The sequence below is a fragment of the Fringilla coelebs genome, assembly GCF_963513975.1.
Source record: "Fringilla coelebs genome assembly, chromosome: 1".
Classification (NCBI taxonomy): Eukaryota; Metazoa; Chordata; class Aves; order Passeriformes; family Fringillidae; genus Fringilla; species Fringilla coelebs.
The window spans coordinates 12,652,788-12,671,532 of NC_140028.1; the positions used below are offsets into that span (position 1 = coordinate 12,652,788).

At 38.9% G+C, this 18,745-nt stretch overlaps 1 protein-coding gene across 1 annotated transcript in view; it reads left to right on the top strand.

Annotated features, from left to right (window-relative positions):
- Window positions 1–17,912, top strand: part of TMEM65 (transmembrane protein 65) — a 30,852-nt gene extending 12,940 nt beyond the window's left edge. The window contains exons 3-8 of the mRNA XM_084223309.1: window positions 7,965–8,009; window positions 10,067–10,134; window positions 10,887–10,941; window positions 12,125–12,167; window positions 12,810–12,915; window positions 14,430–17,912. Of these exons, the coding sequence (XP_084079435.1) occupies window positions 7,965–8,009; window positions 10,067–10,134; window positions 10,887–10,941; window positions 12,125–12,167; window positions 12,810–12,915; window positions 14,430–14,522 (410 nt within the window). The 3' untranslated portion in view covers window positions 14,523–17,912. The remainder of the gene's footprint in view (window positions 1–7,964; window positions 8,010–10,066; window positions 10,135–10,886; window positions 10,942–12,124; window positions 12,168–12,809; window positions 12,916–14,429) is intronic.
- The last annotated feature ends 833 nt before the right edge of the window (window positions 17,913–18,745 follow it).

Sequence of the window (18,745 nt, forward strand, 5' to 3'; positions counted from 1 at the left end):
CATTAGGCATTTATACAGAGAGGCACAAATTACTTGAGTGTAATTTATGGCTGGAACTTAAATTGTCAGTGGTTTCTTAGGGTGTTCCTTTTGCTGACAGGAATGAACAGATTCTTACGGACTTCAAGGCAGCTCATACTTCTGTCTTTAATGCCCCAATGCAATGAAAAATTAGGATGAATGTCATTACATAGTATGAGTCTGTAACTAAATGTTTGGCAATCATTCAGTTTCTCTGTCCTCTCTGTCTCTCTTATTTTGGGTTGCTTTATTAAGTCTGAGACAGATGAAAAGCAATAAACTCTACATGCATTTAAAGTTATTTCAGACAGAAGCTTATTTCTGCAGTTGTACTTGCTTCCAAGGTCGTCCTCCGGCAGGGAATGGAACTTTCTGCTTACAAGAGGGCTGGTAGTTAGTGGTATGTGATTTAATAGCAGTTTGTCTTCAGCTCTCTGTAAAGATTGTAGTTGATTTTTCTCAAAGGAAAAGAAGAATCCCACCAAACAAATTTAATGAGCCAGACCGACCCCCCCCCCCCCACCCCCCCCCGCCTGGTGCTGCTGTGCTGTTGCAGCTGCCTGCAGGTGGTGGCGGCTGTGGGAAGGGTTTTTGCTGTCTGAGTGCAGGTACTGCTGGTGCCAGGGGCTGTGGAAGCCCAGCTGTGGCTGAGGCACGAGCCCCTTGTGTCATTGCACTCTCTCAGTTTTGTGCCAGGGCAGGGGAGAAGGGAGTGCCTGGTTCCCCTGTGTTCTGCGCAGGCTGTTGTCAGTGAGCTGTCTCCTCTAAGGGGTTCTGCTGCTGCCTGCAGGTACCAGACCTGGCCTTGAAAGCCAAAGCTGCTCCCTGTTCTTAAAACTGTTCTCCCACTGGCTTTCTTTCCTGGGGAAAGAAGTATAGTTTAGTGCAGGATGGGAAAAGGCATGATGGAGAGGAGGGCAGGAATAAACAAGCTTGTCTCTCAGCGGCTGTTCAGATTTCTTGTTAAAGCAGGGCCTGGGGGAAACACAAATGAATAAAGGATATTGTACATATAACTCCCTAGATATTTCATGAGCTCTCATGTTTAGACATCAGTGTTGCATAATGCAACCCTATTTAAAGGTGATGAAAGTTCTCTAGTAGATGAGATCTCTGATTGTACACAGAGTGCTGATAGTTTTTGTTAGCAAATCTTCTGTGGTGTCCCACAGAATTGCTTTGCTTGTACTTTTATGGGTATGTATTGAACTCTGATAATGCACAGATACCATGGTCTTGTTTCCAGTTCAGCACTGTTGCTGTGCTGCTGCTCTGCTCAACTGCAAACCTATGAAATGATGGATAGATCCTTCCCTTGAACAAGAGAGGCCCAAGAAAAAACCTTGCTGACAGAGAAATGCCAAAACCTCACCTTACTGAAACAGTTAAATGAATATATTTGGATGGCATTAATTCCACTGTGTTAGTCAGAAGGACTCATTCGGTCTTTTTTCCAAATCTAGTGGAGAGGTTGTCAATAATCCCAGGCAAAGATTCATTCATCCAAAATGCTGTGCCACTGGGAGATGTCCATCCTCTGGCTCCCAAGAACTCCTTGCAGTCCTCAGGCATTGAAATGGAGAGGGTGAGGAGGGAAGGCAGAGCCAGCCTCCTATTGGTAGGAGTATTTGGTTTTTTGTGGCAGAGAATTTTAACTCTGAATATGGTTCTTTCCAGTCAGGGAATTGCTATAGCAAGTTTGTTTCTTGGCAGCTCTCAAGAACCTTCTTATGTTTTTTGTTGTTGTTTTGTTTTGTTTTGTTTTTTATTAAATAATAATATTACCCTTTATTTCTGGAACCGAGATCTCATTATTGTTCCTGTTTGCTTTCCCAGCAGTTTTACTATGTTGCTGGCACTTTTATGCAAGCACTTCAGCTGTTTTTTCTGACATTTTCTATTTCTCTCTGAAGGAGATAGCTCAAACTCTATTTCTATCCTTATGCTGCATCTCTGTTACAAGCTGCAAGTCCTTTCTGCGTTGTCATCACTTTAGCTGATTAACCCCCTTGAATCCCAAGGCAAGCATCTTAAGTCTTTTTTTTTCCATCTGTGGTTTGAGACCTTTTTTAAGCAAACCACTGCAAATGCTACTTTGGCATTAACCTGTTTGAGTGGAAATGCTGACCTTCACATTTATAAGGCACTGATGAAGGAGGGGATTAGGTCAAGGATAAAACCATCTTAATGATGAGGACAGTGATTTGAGGCTCTGGATACCTGTTTGCATTTCATGCTTTCTCCTACATTTCCAGTTAGGGTTTCCATCTTAGGTCTCTCTGTTTTGTCAAGTATCTTTAAAAGGATATGAATGCTGTGCCACATTTTGGAAGGGATAATAGGATAAGAGTATTGTATACTCACTACCGAGGATCACAGGAATGAACTAAGCTTGCAGTCACTACTGGGGTTCTGAAGGGAATTAATTGGCCCAAGAGCACACTGCATTCCTGCAAAGCTCATTCAGCTCTTTGTTCAGTAGATGTAACAAAGGTTTCAAATAAAGGTGATAATCTCCTGCTACTTCGAGGTTTTTCAGGGAGGGTGATACAACATGATCACTGTGTAATTCTCTACAATGTTACAGTATTAAAAAACCACTATCCAATTTTATTTATGCAGAATATTTGTTTAGACATAGTTACCTTCTCCATAGTAATAGGAAAATTTTCTATCACTTCCTCTGTCTATTTGTACCAGAGCTTTGCCCAGTTTTCCCTCTGCTGTGCATGTGACTGAAGGGGCTGGCAGCCAGGTTTATATTTAGCACTGCACAAGTCAGCCTCCTTTCATGCCTTAATTGCTGTAGTAACAGGAAACCACTTGTGAGTTATAACAAACGATGCAGGATTTTTCTTTACTGTCAACTCATGAATTGTTGTTTCCCCATCTGGAATACTAAGGGAACCCAACTGAAGATCAATGGGACAAGATTTTTCAATTTTGCTTGGTTGCAGTTTTGGTGCAAACACTGAGGAAGAGCAGAGGAAGAAAAAAGGATGATGAGGAGGTGCCTTATGATCTTATTCCATGAATGAGCTTGTACATCTGAGTCAGAAATTGCTTTTGAGGATCCACCTCTGAACAAAGCAAGAGCACATCTCATTTTTAAGCTTCAATCCAGAATTTTGGTTGTATAGATCCTCTCATGAACTCATGTGCAAAGGAGTGCTTCTTTTTAGTAGACACAATAATTGTTCTGATTTCTTGTTCTGTGTAAGTGATGTTTTTGCTGTTTCAGTGATGTGCATCTGAATAATTAGCTGAAATGATCTGGACGGACTTTTTGGAGGAAACCAATTGGTGAATTCAAGACAAAACCCTCTGTAACTTCTACATGCCTTTGGAGCCTAAAATGCTTTTATAATAAATCTAGATTATTAATATTAATTGTATTCATCTTCTTGATACTCATTGGTTAATAATTAATTTAAACAATTCAGTCACTATTTAAAAATCTATAAAACACTGCTCATATTTTTATCTCAGATATGGCAATTGTCAGCAGAAGCAACTATTTTCCTGGGGTACCTCTGGCAGCAGTACCTGCATTCAGTGTTAGTGTTTCCTGCCCCTGGGTGACAGTAACAGATTCAGCTATAAAATTTTATGGTGGTGTTAGCTGCAATCTGAATATAATACATGCAAGTTCTCTTGTATGCCAGTTCTTAAAAAAACTGATAATTCAGAAACGGGTGATGACAACTTGCTGGGTTTTGGTTAGGTTGGTTTTTTTTTTTTTTTATAAATGTATTCCCCATTACCTGTTAGTCAATTGTGGTTAATTTGTCAGCTAACAATAATAATTCTAAAACTAAATTGCAAGTACTTGCCTACAATTGGCAGAGTGACTTTAACTTGCTGGGTTTGGACCAATTTATGGATGATGGTATTGTTTATGTTGATGGTTTTGTATTTCATTCCTTCACCCCTGTGCTCCCCTCCAGGTTCTAACTATTTTTTAAAATAGAGAAAAAGGTGGTAGTAAAAATTTTAAAAATACCAAGAACAGATTTAAGAAGCAGTAAATGTTTTTCTGCTTCCCAGACTTTGCTAATTAAGAGCTCATGAGCTCATGACATGTATTGCACTTGAACCTTGGTTTATAACCTCTTTTATGCTAATGAATGTCAGTTAGAAAATAGCAATTCCTCACTTCACCATTCCATTTTATTCCCTCTGCAGTAAGATGAATTCTGTGTCTTATTGAGTGCTGTGAGGCAGGATGAGCTGGTGAATGGCCATAGTGAAATGCAATTCTGGAGTACTTTAGAGTTGTTTTCTTTTTCCTCCAGACATTTAAACTCTGAATTGTTTGATTCTGACTGAATTGAGTTCTTTAAAGAGGGTTTTGCAATTTGGATTTTGTTTTCCCTCTGGGAAAATAAACAAAGGACACGTTTCCTTTGCTGTACTCTCTGAATATTTTTATTCTCGTTTTTTGCTGAGTCTTGAAAATTCAAATAGTCAGAACAACTTCCATGAATAAGTACCCTTTACTGTAATACATTTAGCTATCTGGAGTTTTAAAAAAATGGTTTGAAGAATTTTTTTGGCTCTCAGTGCTTTTATGTCTTGCAGAATTTTGAAGTATGTTATGCTTTAAAAAGGTGATATTGGAAGTGATTCTGTAAAAAGGTTTTTGGATTTCATGCCAGTTTTTCCTTCCCCATGTCCCAGCTTTAGACCAATCTTTGGCCTCTGCAAGTAGAGCTGAGCTGGAGCAGCCCTTTCCTGCAGCAGGCATTGCTCTGTACCTGGCAGAGGCAGAGCATCAGTTCTCAGGGAAGTTGTCTTTGTGCTTTAAAGCTTTGTTTTAGTGCTCCAGAGGGGATAGCTTTTCCATGAGCCTGGTCCTGCAGGTACCATGTGATAAGGTCCTGAGCCCCCTGGTCTGACTTTGCCCTGCTCTGTGCTGGGAGGAATGAGATCCTCTCTCAGGCTCTGTCCTGGCTCACGCAGAGAGGGAGCTGCCCTGCCCAGACCATGTGCAGGGCTCACCAGCACCAGTTACTGAACTTCATTGGGCAGACATCTCCTATCCCTGTCTCATTAATATGTGTAATCACAGATTTTTTTCACAGATTAATTTTTATCTTGATGATGAGGGAAGCTGTAAGCTAGGCATGCTTCCACATGCATTTACAGGACTCCCTTTTATAAAATAAAGTTCTTGCATGTGCAGTAGGAAGGTGCCATTACTGGCATGAGCTCGCTATGGCTGATCAGGAGCCGTCTGGTCTCCCGAGCATGGTGCCATCATGCTGTCCCCAGTGACCTCTCTTGTAACTTCTGCCCTGATAGTGTTGAAGGACTGCTTGATAAAATGCCTACTTAGCAGGAATCCCATGCTACTGAAACAGATTATGTCAATGATTAAGTAATTTTTGTTTATATTTGATCCCCTGGTATTTCCCTCTAGCTTGCACTAACTTATCTTTCCTCTAACCTCAAAGCAGTGTCCCCCCAGCCTCCCTTCTTTTAGAAACATCCCGTGGTAGCCCTTGATGTATGTTCAGAAGGAGGAGCTGATGTTCTTTTTAGTTATTATAACTTGGAACTCCCATTATGCCTACATGTAAGACATTTTTATTTCTTTGTCCTTCTACCAAACACCTTTAATTCTTCCTTCTTTAGGTAGTAAGTTTCTGAAATCCAATATTCACTGTTTTTTTAAAGCTTTTTTTAACAGCTGTCTAGCTAGACTGAGTAGAATGTAATTTTGTAGACTGACGGGTGCTATCAAACTCAGTTGTAGTTAAATCCAGAGAACTGATGTTCTAGAGCTTTGTAGTATTTTGTGACAAGCTGAATAGTCTTTTGTATTCTGTATTGATACCCAAAATAGATTGTAATTATCTAATCTAACTGGCTGTCATAATCAGGGAAAACTGAAAAGATGTCTTCCTCAGAGGTAGAGTGTTTCCTGGAAATTTATGTTGTTACAGTTTCTTATCACAAAATCCTTTCTATGGAGACATAGATCTAGAAATTTGATGGGCATTGCAGCAGGGGTGGTTTCAGTGGCAGTGCCACAGGAAGCCCAGGAACCACAGTGGTTGGTGTGGGAACTTCCCATCAGAGCAGAAAGCCATGGAGGGCAGCACTCTGTGACCTCCTGTGCTTGTGCTCAGTTTGGGGTTTTTATTCAGCATTCAGCAGGATGGAGCAAATGAGTTTAGGGAAGCCTCATTAGGAATGTGACCATGTTGACTTAGGTTTCCTGGCCACCCTCAGGGCATCTGGAGCTTTTGGAGACAGTGGCCTCAGCTAATAATCTCTTTATTTCAAGGTGGCTCCAATTCTCCCCAGTGTTGTGGAAAGTTACTGTCTCTGAGAAATGCTGCCCAAAGGGCAGTACTGGTGCATAGAGACAGTTCTTTCTTTGTCCCTGCTTTTGTAAAAGATCTGCTTAACCTGTGTGAACAGAAGGAGACCATATGAAAGTGGGTCCCTTCCCCAGTCCCATTCACCCTCAACACAAGCTGAAAATTTTGGTCTGATGTTTTCTTTCCATCTATACTTGAGGCTTCAGAAGATTGACTCTCACAGGCCCCCTCTCTGTTTACCATGTTCCTCTTCCAGACTGAGTTTTGAATCTGTGGATTCCTTGGCATTTTCTGGGGGAGAGCAAAATAATCTTTTTTTCTGTAGTATTTGGGCTATACTTGTCCCATTTGCATGGTGAGTGCATCTGGTGTTTATAGAGCTTAGGTAGTGTTTATATTGGGCAGAGAGAGGAAGCACCTCTTCAGTAACTGCTAGAGCTAGAAAGTGTTAAAGTCCTTCAGTTAGTGAAATTATTTTGAAAGTCAGTGTCCTGGTTGGCTAAATACTGGTATTCTGATTGAATGTTTTTTCCTCAAAGGTACTTTAAGTGAATGTTTTCGTTTCTTCCTTAAAATAGCTTTGAGTATAAGAAAGGCTCGGATGCAAGAATTCTCACTCCAGTCTGCAGTGCTCAGACATAGGCTCAAATTAATCACACTGTGTTTGCAGCATTGTCTTTCCATGTGCTTGTCTGCCCAAGTAAAATTTGAATACTTGAGTGTTGTAGGTTCCACATTTTACCATTTTTAACCTTTGTCTCTAGAAGTTACCTCAGCAGAAGTATGGAAGCAACTTGTCATAATCTCAGGGCTCATAATACTGAAAAATACTTGGGGAATGATTTTTTTCTGTTCTAAAAAGGAGGTCTTATGCTCAATATCTACATTAAAAAATGCACAAGAGAAACCTTAAAAAGTAGCTAGTTTTTTTCCCTTGCTGCTGTTAAACGAGTGACTTGCTGCTGCATTCTGCACAGCATCTCTGATCACAACTGTGCTGGTTTCCTGTAGAGAAATTACTTTGTCAGGTTCAGGAGTGATCTTTGGTCCCTGCAAACTCTCACTGGTTTAGGTCTGGGATACTTGAAACATGCACCAAATGACCAAACTTAATTGGCTGTTACCAAAATCAGTGGTCCCTCTTTTTCTTTTATTCTTATATTGCCATTAAAAATACCTTTTGTGAGAATATAAATGGTAGTATTTGTTTTGCAGACTCTCTGGGGGAAAGAAGGTTGTCTGCTGCATGTTTAGAGGACCTCTAAAAAAATAACATACAATTGTCTGTAGAAGATTTGATTTTTCTAATTTTGGTGTGGTTTTGTAATTTTCATATGAAGATGGCTGTTGAACTGCTTCTGAAGTATGCTGTTACTTTGCATAATCACTTATACTGGTGTAAGCTTGTAATATTCTAAGACATTGTGGCTTTTAATGCCATGTTTTCTTTTATAAAAATAATAAAGATGTAGGTGTGAAGTATTTTTCTTTCCCATTTGAAAGCTGTTAAATAACAACTGCTTTTTTGCCTGCTAGAAATTTGGTAAAGACTTGATAATAAACTGAAATTGTGATGAAGCCGCTAACTTTCTCATTTCGTTTTGACTTCTCTAGAGAAGTTGGAGGTTGCACCACCATCTCCAGGACAACTGAGACATGGTAAAAGAAGAATGTTTGTTGAATGTGGTTCAGTATTTGTGCAGTCTCTCTTTGAATTGGCTTCATCTTTGTTCCACGAGTGCTGGTCTGTCCTCATCCCTGTTGTATGGAGTAAGAGAAAACCAAAGCAAGCACCAGCACTCACCCTGCTGCCTTTATTTCATAACACCTCGGCTGGAGAATGAGCAACACTGAGTGAAAGTAGGACAGAAAGCCCAAATGAGAGCACGCTGTTCAAAGCCAGCAGCAAACATTGTTTTTCTAAGCCAAGCAGTGTTGGTGCTGCAGTGCCTTGTGCAGGTTTTGTGTTTTAAAAGGACTGAGAAGTAGTAAAAAACTGCAAAGAAATTGGAAACATTGTACATTTATAATACCATGATTCAAATTCTGATTTAGTTTCCAAATTAGTGTATTTTTGTGGTTTTGTACTCTGCAGTGAGCAAATTTATTTAGGCAAACATTTTCCTTTTCTAATTATCTACTTTTTTTTTTCTAATTTGTTGCCCCCCCCCCCCCCCCCATTCCTTTCTCTCTGGTGTTCTGTTTACTCCATGAATTCCAAAATTCTGTGCATTTCAACAAGAATTTGAGGTCCCAATTTAGCTCCAGTACACACATTTTGAAAATACTGAGCATATCTGTGTGCTTGTTTTGTTATTTATGTTTTGGTGGGCTTGTTCTGTGATAGTTTAAAATTCATTGGAACATTTCATAGGCTTTGTGCTATAGTCTTTTCCCTGTGCAGTTTAGAAAATAGGTTCATTCTCACAAAATAGTTACTGATGACCATTCATGTTCTAGTACCTGAGCATGAAAGATCTTGAATGTGGCTTTGGTTTTTTTGTGTAGTCATGGATTCATACTGTCTGCAGAAAGGAAACCCAGAAGGTACTGGATACCAGTTTCTTTTCACATGACTCTGAGGTTCATGCACTCTTCTTTTGTCCCTCTTCTAGGTTTGCATCTCTTTTAAGTTTATAAAATGTAGCAGCTATAGTCCAACATGAAGTGAAAAAAATACCCTGAACTCAAACCAAATCCAAACTGAATGCTGTATTTTAAATACTAAAAAAATGAAATATATCAACTTTCAGCCATATTGTTGTCATGCAGTCTGTTCTCATGCTGTATTTAGTCTTATGAAGTGAGCACCTTGAAACTCAGCTGGAGGCAGTGCTGTGCAAATTCAGTCCCACCCCCATCAAAAGCTTAGAGGCTAAAAGCTGTGAGAGAAAATTAAGCTGGACAAAATGGAATGATACAGTAGCACTGTGCTCTTTCTGAGAAATTACTCAGACCAGCATGTTCCAAGCTTCTGCAACAGAAAATATTTTCAGAAAGGATTTAATTGGCTTTAGAAGTAAAAAAGAAGAAAATGGTGAAGCTAAAGGTGGAGCTTGGTTTCTTAAGCATTGTATTAAGAAGCAGCTACTGGTCTAACTTGCATTGAGGAATGCACAGAGAAAGTCATGATACAATTCACAGTTGAAATTGTGAGATAATTAACAGTATATGACACCCTAGTGAAACCCACCTTAGCATTTGCAGATTTGGCTGAAGGAGTTTTGACAAGAATTGTTTAGCTCCAGACAATGCTTTTAAAATACTAAATTTTAGGAATGTGTGAAGAAGATGGAGCTCTTGCACAGAAATAATGAGGGACTTGCAGAAAAAGGGCCTTTATTTCAAGAAGTCTGCTGAGACAGTCTGGTGATCTTCAGTGATACTGCAACATCACTGTAAGGTCTGCAAATAATACCAGAGTTCCTTTAGTTTTAAATATTTCTCTTATGCACTAGTAGGCATAAGTGGTTTCCACCTGAAATTGTAAAAGTATTTGCAAATTTAACTGGTTCCTCACAAGCCATTAGTAACATTTCTGTGTAGCAAAGGGTTTTACCACACCTGCCAGCAACAAAAAGGTGACCAGGAGGAAAGGAATTTTGTGTATTTTGCTTTGTTTCTCTTAAAACCAGTATTAGACATTTCAGTTGTTCCTGTGCACTAGTGAACTCTCTTATAAATATTTTTTTTTCTTTGTTACTTATTTCTTTTAGTGTTCTTCCACAATGCATTACCTTTTGTAGGGTTTGGATTTTTGGATAACGCAATTATGATTGCTGCGGTAAGTTCACTGTTTAATTCCTTGAACAAGTCTGTAAGATTCATATTTTTCAGGAGAACAGAATAGAATGGCCTGTGAGGTCCAGTCTAGAAAGTCCCCCTGCTCAGGATGATCTCAGGGTCTCTAGTCTGACCTCCTGCTCAAAGCAGAGCCAGCTGTAAGATGAGACCAAATTGTTCATGGTTTTATCCTGAGGGACTTGAGAAATCCAAGGGCAGCCTGTCTGAGCAACCTGTTCCAATGCTTAGCTGTCCTCAGGATGGAAAATGATTTGCTATATCCAACTGGAACATGTCTTGTTTTAGTTCATGCACATTGTCTCTCATCTTTTGACCACGTTCTGGTGTTTCATAATGCAGACCATGTGGTTTTGTTTCTTCAGCTGAAAACATAAGGAGCTGTGATACTGTGTTTTATTTGTTTGCTCGGTATTTGTAGAAGTTTTTGTTCAGAGCTCTACATTCAGCTAAGAATTGCAGTGGGGAAGATGCTGTGCAGGGATAGGGGTTGCAGGTTTGTCCCCCAGCTGCCCGAGGGAGTACATATGAAATATTAAAACACTTTCAGAAGTAGGCCCTTGCCTTAGGGCCAGGAAGATAAGATCTCTGTGATCTAATAGAAGAAATGTCCATTTATCCTTTGACTTTTAACATAGACAAGCAATAAACAATAAATACTTTTTTCAGTTGTATCAATATTATTTATTTTAACTCCAAATCCCTCAAATAATGAGAAAACTGTTTATTTTTCAGGGAACCCAGATAGAATTGTCAATTGGAGTTGTCTTAGGAATTTCAACTATGGCAGGCAAGTATTAACATTGCAGTACATTTAGACCAATATGGCACATTCCTATATTTTAAGCTGAAAGTAGCACACAGGGCTGGAAATGGCTCTTCCTCAGTCTTGCAGCTGCCTTTCCTAATAAAGAAACAACCTCTGGGTGAAGCTAGGACATATTCCATTTGTAGAAATGGAATTTCAGTTCAAATAGCTTTTGAAGCGCTTGTTTGTTGATTTCAGCCTAATAATTCAAATCCTGGGTCATTTGGGAAAGTGTATTTGCATTTCTTTAATGGAACTCCTCTAAATTCCCCAGGGCCCAGTATCAATGTATGTGGAGATGTGTGTTTGTATGTTGCTGTTGGCTTGCAGTGCTAAGGGGAGATGAGTGTTGATGTCTTTTTATTGCACTTCTTGGTGGCTCCTCTGCCTTGGTGAGATACCACAGGAAGGCCAAGCAGCCACCCTGCCCCTGCCCTGGGCCAAGACTGATAAGCTCTGCTCAGCAGCTTTGGTGTCTCTGCTGTGTCAGAGGGTGCTCATGGATCCACCAGCTGCAGGTGCAGCATTGCTCAAGAGCACGAGGAGGGAGAGCTGAACTGAAACTGCTACAGCAGGACGAGTTAAAGATTTGGAAATTTGCAGACCTTGGTTCAATGTGAGACAGTCACAGGGAAGGTTATTTTAGTAAGGTCTGCTGTGAAATCTTGTATTTTGTGTGTAACTTTGTTCACTTGTGTACAGTATTTCTTCTTAAATTGACTCAGTTAATGGGTATATTGACATGTTTGTCAAAGCTGCATATCTGAGTGACAGCTCCTATTTTCAGTGCTCCTGTGCCTCTTCAGGCACTGGAAGGCTTTGCTTGGTGTCCAGCATTAGCTGCATGAAGCTGACATGCACAGCCATTCTTATCCCTGTTCTCAAAAGTTATGTTGATTTCCAGGTGTTAGTGTTGTCTTTTTGGATTTGTCAAGTTTTCTCCATGTAAATTGAGAAAAATAGTTGCACCTCTTAGTAATTCTAATCTGCTGCTGTTATTTAATTGTAATAAGGTCAGAATAAAAACTAAAATATAAGGAACTTTGGTCTACTCTTTAATTCTTTATAAATGGAGTGTATGCAAAGGTCACTGGAGGGTGGGAGCTGATTGGTTTTGTTTGTAGCTAAAATAATACCTTTTTCTCTTCCCTCTTCCTCCCTCCAGCTGCAGCTTTGGGAAACCTTGTTTCAGATTTAGCTGGACTGGGGTATGTATGAACTTGTGTTAATATTCTTAAGGGCATTCATTGAGATGCAAAGTGGAAAAATAATTTTTTTAAAATTTAATATAGCTCTGCCTAATATAACTTCTCAGGCTGTTATCGCCAGATCTGAAGAGATTTCCTTCTCCTCAGCTAAAACAATATCTCTGCAGTGTCTTCAGGTCTAGGCATACCTATTTCTGATAAAAGCAGATACAGCTTATTTTAGTTTTACAGGAAGTTCTTGCATAGCTACTGAAAGTAAAGCTGTTTGTTATGCCTGTTTTTCCCACTTTCCCTCTGATTTGTTTTCTGCAAATTACAAGGCTTGCCACTAACTAGTGTGTGACCTTTTCTCCAGTAAAGATTACTTAAAAAGCTCTGTAAAAATGCATTCACATTCTCACCAGTTGTGTTGTACTGCATAAGGTGTTTTAGAAATATTGTGTCTTCAATCAGTGAGATAATTAAATTACATTGCAAAATGTGACCTTTAGAAGTCTGAACTGTGTCCCATAGTTTTCTCTCAATCATTTTATTGGTATGCTGAACGAAAAGCTCTTGTCTTTAAGTTCAAGTATTTCAAAACCCTCACTAGAATCTACTGTGAGATTCAAAATCGTTTGTTCTCATTTCCTTGTTCTTCAGTCTTGCAGGTTATGTGGAAGCTTTGGCTTCCCGCCTGGGTCTGTCAATCCCTGACCTGACACCCAAACAAGCTGACATGTGGCAGACCCGTCTCAGTGCACACTTGGTGAGTAACCTGTGGGCAGCACTGCTGGTGTGGAGCTTTTTGTGTTTAAACTAGCTGATAAGTGCATTTTGTCACTTTTTCCATTTATTCCTTAATGACCACCAACTTTGTGCATGCTCCTGACAGGGTTTAGTCTTGAGCCCATGTCAGGGAGAATCAAGAAATTGGATTTTTTTGAGCTTGAGTGGTTTTTTGGTATGCAGCAAGCCCCAAGTGACAAGTGACATGGATAGTCTCTGCAATGACTTTGTATATGCTGTGCAGATACTTGGGTTGAGCTCTGGCTTTGGTGAAAATTTACTTGACCACTTAGTAGTTTACTCCTATACATTCTTTGTCAAATGCTTGCTATTCATATACCTGTGCTGGTCTGTACTAATTTCTAATATTCTATAATTAGCTTGGATATGAAATCAGCTTTTCTGTGGCCAGACTTTTAGCATTTGAGTAGTATTCACTGCCTGTGTTTACAGTTACAGGACACTCACCTTGCAGATGCATTTTCAGAGTGATTACTTACTTAACATTTAAGTATTTGAAGTGGTCCCACTTCAGCAGTGGGAGCAATGATTAAAGAAACAGATTATCAGAAACCGTGTAAAGAAACAGATACTTCACTTTGCCGGAATGAACCTTCATTGGGAAAAATACTTTTGCAGATTTAAGGGAAAAGAAATAGCACTTACTGAGGAAAAGTTATGGTACAAAAAGTCACATTTTAGCAGTGATAGATCAGAGCACAGAGCAGTGAAGAGTTGGCATGTTGTCAGGGGGCTGCCCTATAGCCCAAGAGTCTTCTCAGTAAAACCTGAGCCTGTGGCAAAGCCCTGTAATTGCACTCAGTTTGTTCATATTCCTTTTCTGTGAAAAGACTTCTGTGCACCTTTGCCTGTATGGTAGCATTTTGTCTTTTTTACCTGCTGTCTCAAGTTTTTCAACACTGTCCACCTACTGCTATTGATGTGGTTTGGAGGCTGATTGTCTTACTTTGTTTCCTCTCCTCTTGACTTACACATTCAGGTCAACTGAAATGTTTTCCAGTTTTTGTTGGTTTTGCCTTGTGCCTTTGAAAGCCATCATGTTTGCAAGGAGCCATCATTCCTTTGATGATTTGCAGTCCCAGATACAAGCAGATGCATTTATAGTTGCACCTAAAATGTGTGTAGGTGTTGTTTGGTGGTTTGTTGTTTTGGTTATTTTTTTCCCTTTTCTGTCTTCCTGGCCATTCTGCTAATCCTTTGAATGTCTGTTTCCTCCTTTACCACTTGTGCAGCTTTTCATGATCATTGCCCTTCTTCTTCAGAATTGTCTTTTGTCATAGCAAACACTTGTTTCTAATCTTGTCATATCTGTCACTCTCTCATAGGCTGTGTTTCTACTCTGCATGCTAAGAAAAATATGATTCTCAGCTGAAAACTAGAACAAGGGTTGTGTGTCCCTGGTTGTGGTGGTACATGGGAAATGAGTAATAACTGATCAGTGAAAAACTTAATTTTTTTCCCCTCTTTCTTTAGGGTAAAGCTATTGGAGTGACCATTGGCTGCATTTTAGGAATGTTTCCTTTGTTGTTCTTTGGCGAGGAGGAAGAAAAACTGGAAGAAAAATAATAATCTTTTTACAAGACATATACAAATGTAAACTACTGTACCTCAAATATTCAATTATGCTGTCAATATTTAGGAATTAACAGACAGTAAAAAAATGTATAGACTTGGGAACAAAACCTTCAGCATGTCATTTTATGGAAACACTAATTTATTGTGGCCTTGTTGTGTTCAGTACTTCTTTTTATAAGATATCATCTAACTTTTTATTTAATTGTAAATTTTGGAAGTGTTTTCACTTATGGCAAGATGTTTACCACTTTCCCCTTTGAACTTATTCTTTAATGGATTATTACTTCAATAATCCACCATGGATGACAGTATCACTCTTGAGTTGCATATTGGTTGCTTAACAGTTGTAATTGCATGACAGAAATATCACTGGTGTTCATCAGGTCCTTCAATGCAGATTTTTAGGAAGGTCAGTGATGAGTAATTTGAAGTCCCTCACTTTGCAAGGAGACTAGTTGCCCCTCACCAGCCATCATTTTGCACTGCCTTAGATTAGATATTTCAGTGATCTTTGACATAATAGTTTCATTTCTTCACAATTCTGACTTAAGTGTCTCTGAATTGTCCTCTGATGATCATGTTGATGCTTTGACAAGGTAAGTGTTTCCAGTGTAGGCTCTCTACCAAGTCCATTTTTAAAGTGGTGATTTAACACCTTCTGTACTTCCATATTCATGCCTCTTTTTTCCCTTTCTAAACAGTGTTTTGTGAATTGAGTTGAAATATCCTTAAATTTGTCTTCCTCTGTTTTGAGTGTGGTATTAAAGAATTCAGACCAACTGTTTCAAAACCACAAAAGACTTTTAAAATTGTTCTGCTTAATATATGGTGTGAATAGTTGATTGGGTAGATGAGACCAGGGAACAGTTCAGGGTATGAATGAATGCTGGCATTGCAAATTTGTTATGGGTGGTTCAGTTGAAATAATAAGTGTTCCATCAGTCTGGATTAGAGGACCTGATTTGATGACAATACCTTTGTGTTTAAGATTAAGCCTTTGCTACTTTTTTTTTCCTGAGACAATTAGTAAAAAAATAAGCAACAAAAATAGGAGAATTGAGGCCTTTTTACTTTTTTTTTACTTTTATTTTTGTAGTCTTACTTGGAGACCTGACAGTGCTTTTTTATATGGTTATGAAAAAATTATGACAACTATTGAATATTCATAATATTTCAGGATCTTACTTGCCAATAGCATAATGCTAAACTGCTAATTGTCCCTTAGAGGAGGTTTCTTACTTGTTTGAATACCATTTGGGAAAGCCACTAAAAAGTGGCTTTCCCAAAGTGCTAAGGCACTTTGAAAGTTTTGTTGCTGAAATTGCTAGCACTTCTGAAACCTAGAGAGAAATGTTTAAAAAAAGAAAAAATCAAGTCCCCTGATGATTTTTATTTGCTATAGGAAAAGTCTTATTGTAACGTGTGTGTTTTACAAAGCTCATTGCTTAGCTCATTGTTATAAATCTGACTTCTCTGTTCTGATTCCTAGAAGCCCTTTAACAGCAATACTGAAACTGACTTTAATGAAGGTGACACTTGTATCTGTTTCTTAAAAAGCTGATGTTGAAAGCTTGGAGTGAGTAGTCCTAATAGTATGTGCTGTACTTTGCACATTAAACCAGGAAAATCTGGACCGAGCTGTAAAACTGAATGAAAGCTCAGCCAAGCATCAAACACAAATGCAGAGGAGTTTCAGCGTGTGCTTCAAAGGTGGAAGCTTTATTAAAATAAAATTAAATAAAAATCCAAATAACATCATCCCCCACAACTCTAACACAAAAAAACCCCACCAAAAAACCCCAACCCACAAAACCAATCCAGAAAGGGAATTATGCACTCTTTCACCAACAGATTGCTGCTGGTTTACAGTACTTTAGTGTTCAGAGGTTTTTTTACTCATCCACACATTTGTCTTGCCTTGAACTTTTAACTTTTCTGCCTCTGCATGCACTTTTGTTTCTATACAAAGCTCTATGTATTTTTCACAGTTTTCTTAAATTGAAGTACAAGTCAAAGCAATTTTGCATAGCTTCTTTTGTTGCTGTTTTTACAATTACTTCAACACTGTTTCCCTTTCCAATACTGACATTTTGATTGGAATCTTCCAGCAGTGGCCAAATCTCTGTTCTTTGGCATTGTACCATTGCAGCACTGTTTTCATCACTCTGTTACAGCTCATGAGAACAATTGGAAGGTTGTGCCAGCTGTCACAGTAGTATTTGTTTCATAATGGCAATAGGAAAGACTGTGTAATATTGTTAAATAGCTTGTGCATGTAAATTGAGTACCTTTTGTTGCTGTATGTTAAACTATTGTACTGCAACCAGTGCTTTTATTGAGAATCAATGAACTAAAGTATCTTGAAAGAAGTTAATCATGTGTCGTCTTGTTAAACTGTTTAGTTGACCACAAAAATGTGGAGGGCAAGTGACACATGGTAAGAAATATTGGGTATTTCAGTCTGATACCATAATGAAGAAGGTGACTTCTGGGGTTTCAATATTTGATAAAGGTGAAGAATAACTTGTGATGTGAGAGGATTAGTGGTGCTGTTGGAGGCTCAGAGAAGGTGTTTGTTGGGGCCAAGCTGCCCCCCTGAGAACCAGGTAGTTCAGGATCCACACTTGCGTGGGCATGGCACTGCTGTGTGTGGAAGAGAAGATCTGTGCCCTGTCTCTCCACAAGGAGAATGAGTTTTTTTGGGGTATATGGATGAAAGTAATCCCTGATGCTCTGATCATGCTTACTAAAAACCTAACTGAGGAGACACAGTCCCCTTTACTTTCTGGTATCTTCTCCCTCCTTGATAAAAGGAAAAACAAAACACTGCAGGCTTGTTAAGTGACTTCAGTATTGCTCTATTTTTTTTTTTTAATCCTATCAGTTTGTCCTGTATTAACAGGAATTTCTTTTGCCTTGAAGGGCTGGTAGACCCAAAATTGTGTTTGAAATACTGTCTTCTATTGCAATTTAAATTATAAATGTATTTTTGACTGTGTGTTATCTCTAGGAACAAAGAACGTGCATCTGATAATAGGGTTACCCAAATCTTCTTGCCAGTATTTTCTCATGCGTGTACTTTTACATAAATTATTTGAATTCAAACAACATATTTTGTATTGTCTTTAATTAAATTGTTGAACTTTCTGTAAACTTTTGTACTACAGCAAAGCTGTTCTGTGTTTCTTTATTAGACCAGATGCTGGAGGGGAAATATTAATAATATCCTGTGGGTATTCAGCCTCAGTTATACAAAACAGGAATTTATTATATTTAAGTTATAAGCAAGCGGTCCTTTGTCACTGTCATAGGAAATACCATCATGGAGTGGTACTTCTGTCTCTTTATGCTCAGAAGAGAGCAATTTAAATAATTAAAATATTTGCATGGTAAACTGGTGGTGTTTGTGATTAATATTAATCAGAAGTTCACTTGCACTTGAACTTTGGGAATTAACTGAAATTTTTTGTAGGTAAATGAAACCTTTTTGAATTTTCCTGGACTTTGGAGCTCTTCAGGGTTTTTTTTAACTTGTTGGTCAGTCCTTTTTGTGCATGGCTGTGCAAGAAAAAGTGCTATGAGTAAAACTTCTGTACTGTAAGGATGGTCTCATTTAATTTTGAGAACCTGTACAGGCTGGCTGTTTTATTACTCTCTTGTGGTTGCATTTGCAGTTGAACTTCATTCCTGCTGTTCAGAGAGCCTGTCACACTTCTACCTGACATTTCCCTCTTCTTGGTCTGATGTTTTACATGGTCTAATGACAAGCTAACAGAGCAGCAGTATATAAACGGAAGGCCTTAATAAAGTATGGAGGAATTATCACCCTGCTCTGAGAATCTTATGCCTCTGGAATTTTTCAATCTAAAATATTAAGAAAATAGCTAGATCTCATAACACAAATTCAAGCTCCCATTTTAAAGTTTTTATTAGGTGTTAAGGCTTTTCCCTTGTCTTAGTGTTCAGGACCCTTGGCATCCAGAGTGTTGCTTCAAAATAGCATTGGGGCAGGGCAGGGGCTGTGGGCTGAGGGTTTGGGCAAACTTGAGATTCTGAAGCCAGGCAAGACAAATGCAGAAGAGACTTTTTTATTTTGTGTTGGAAGACAGTTGTGTGTGTTAGAGTGCTGATGTAGTACTTCTCCTGTTAGTAGATGATGCCAAGGTAAGGCCTTTTGTGGGCAGGAAACAGTTCTGACTTAACAGTCTTCAACT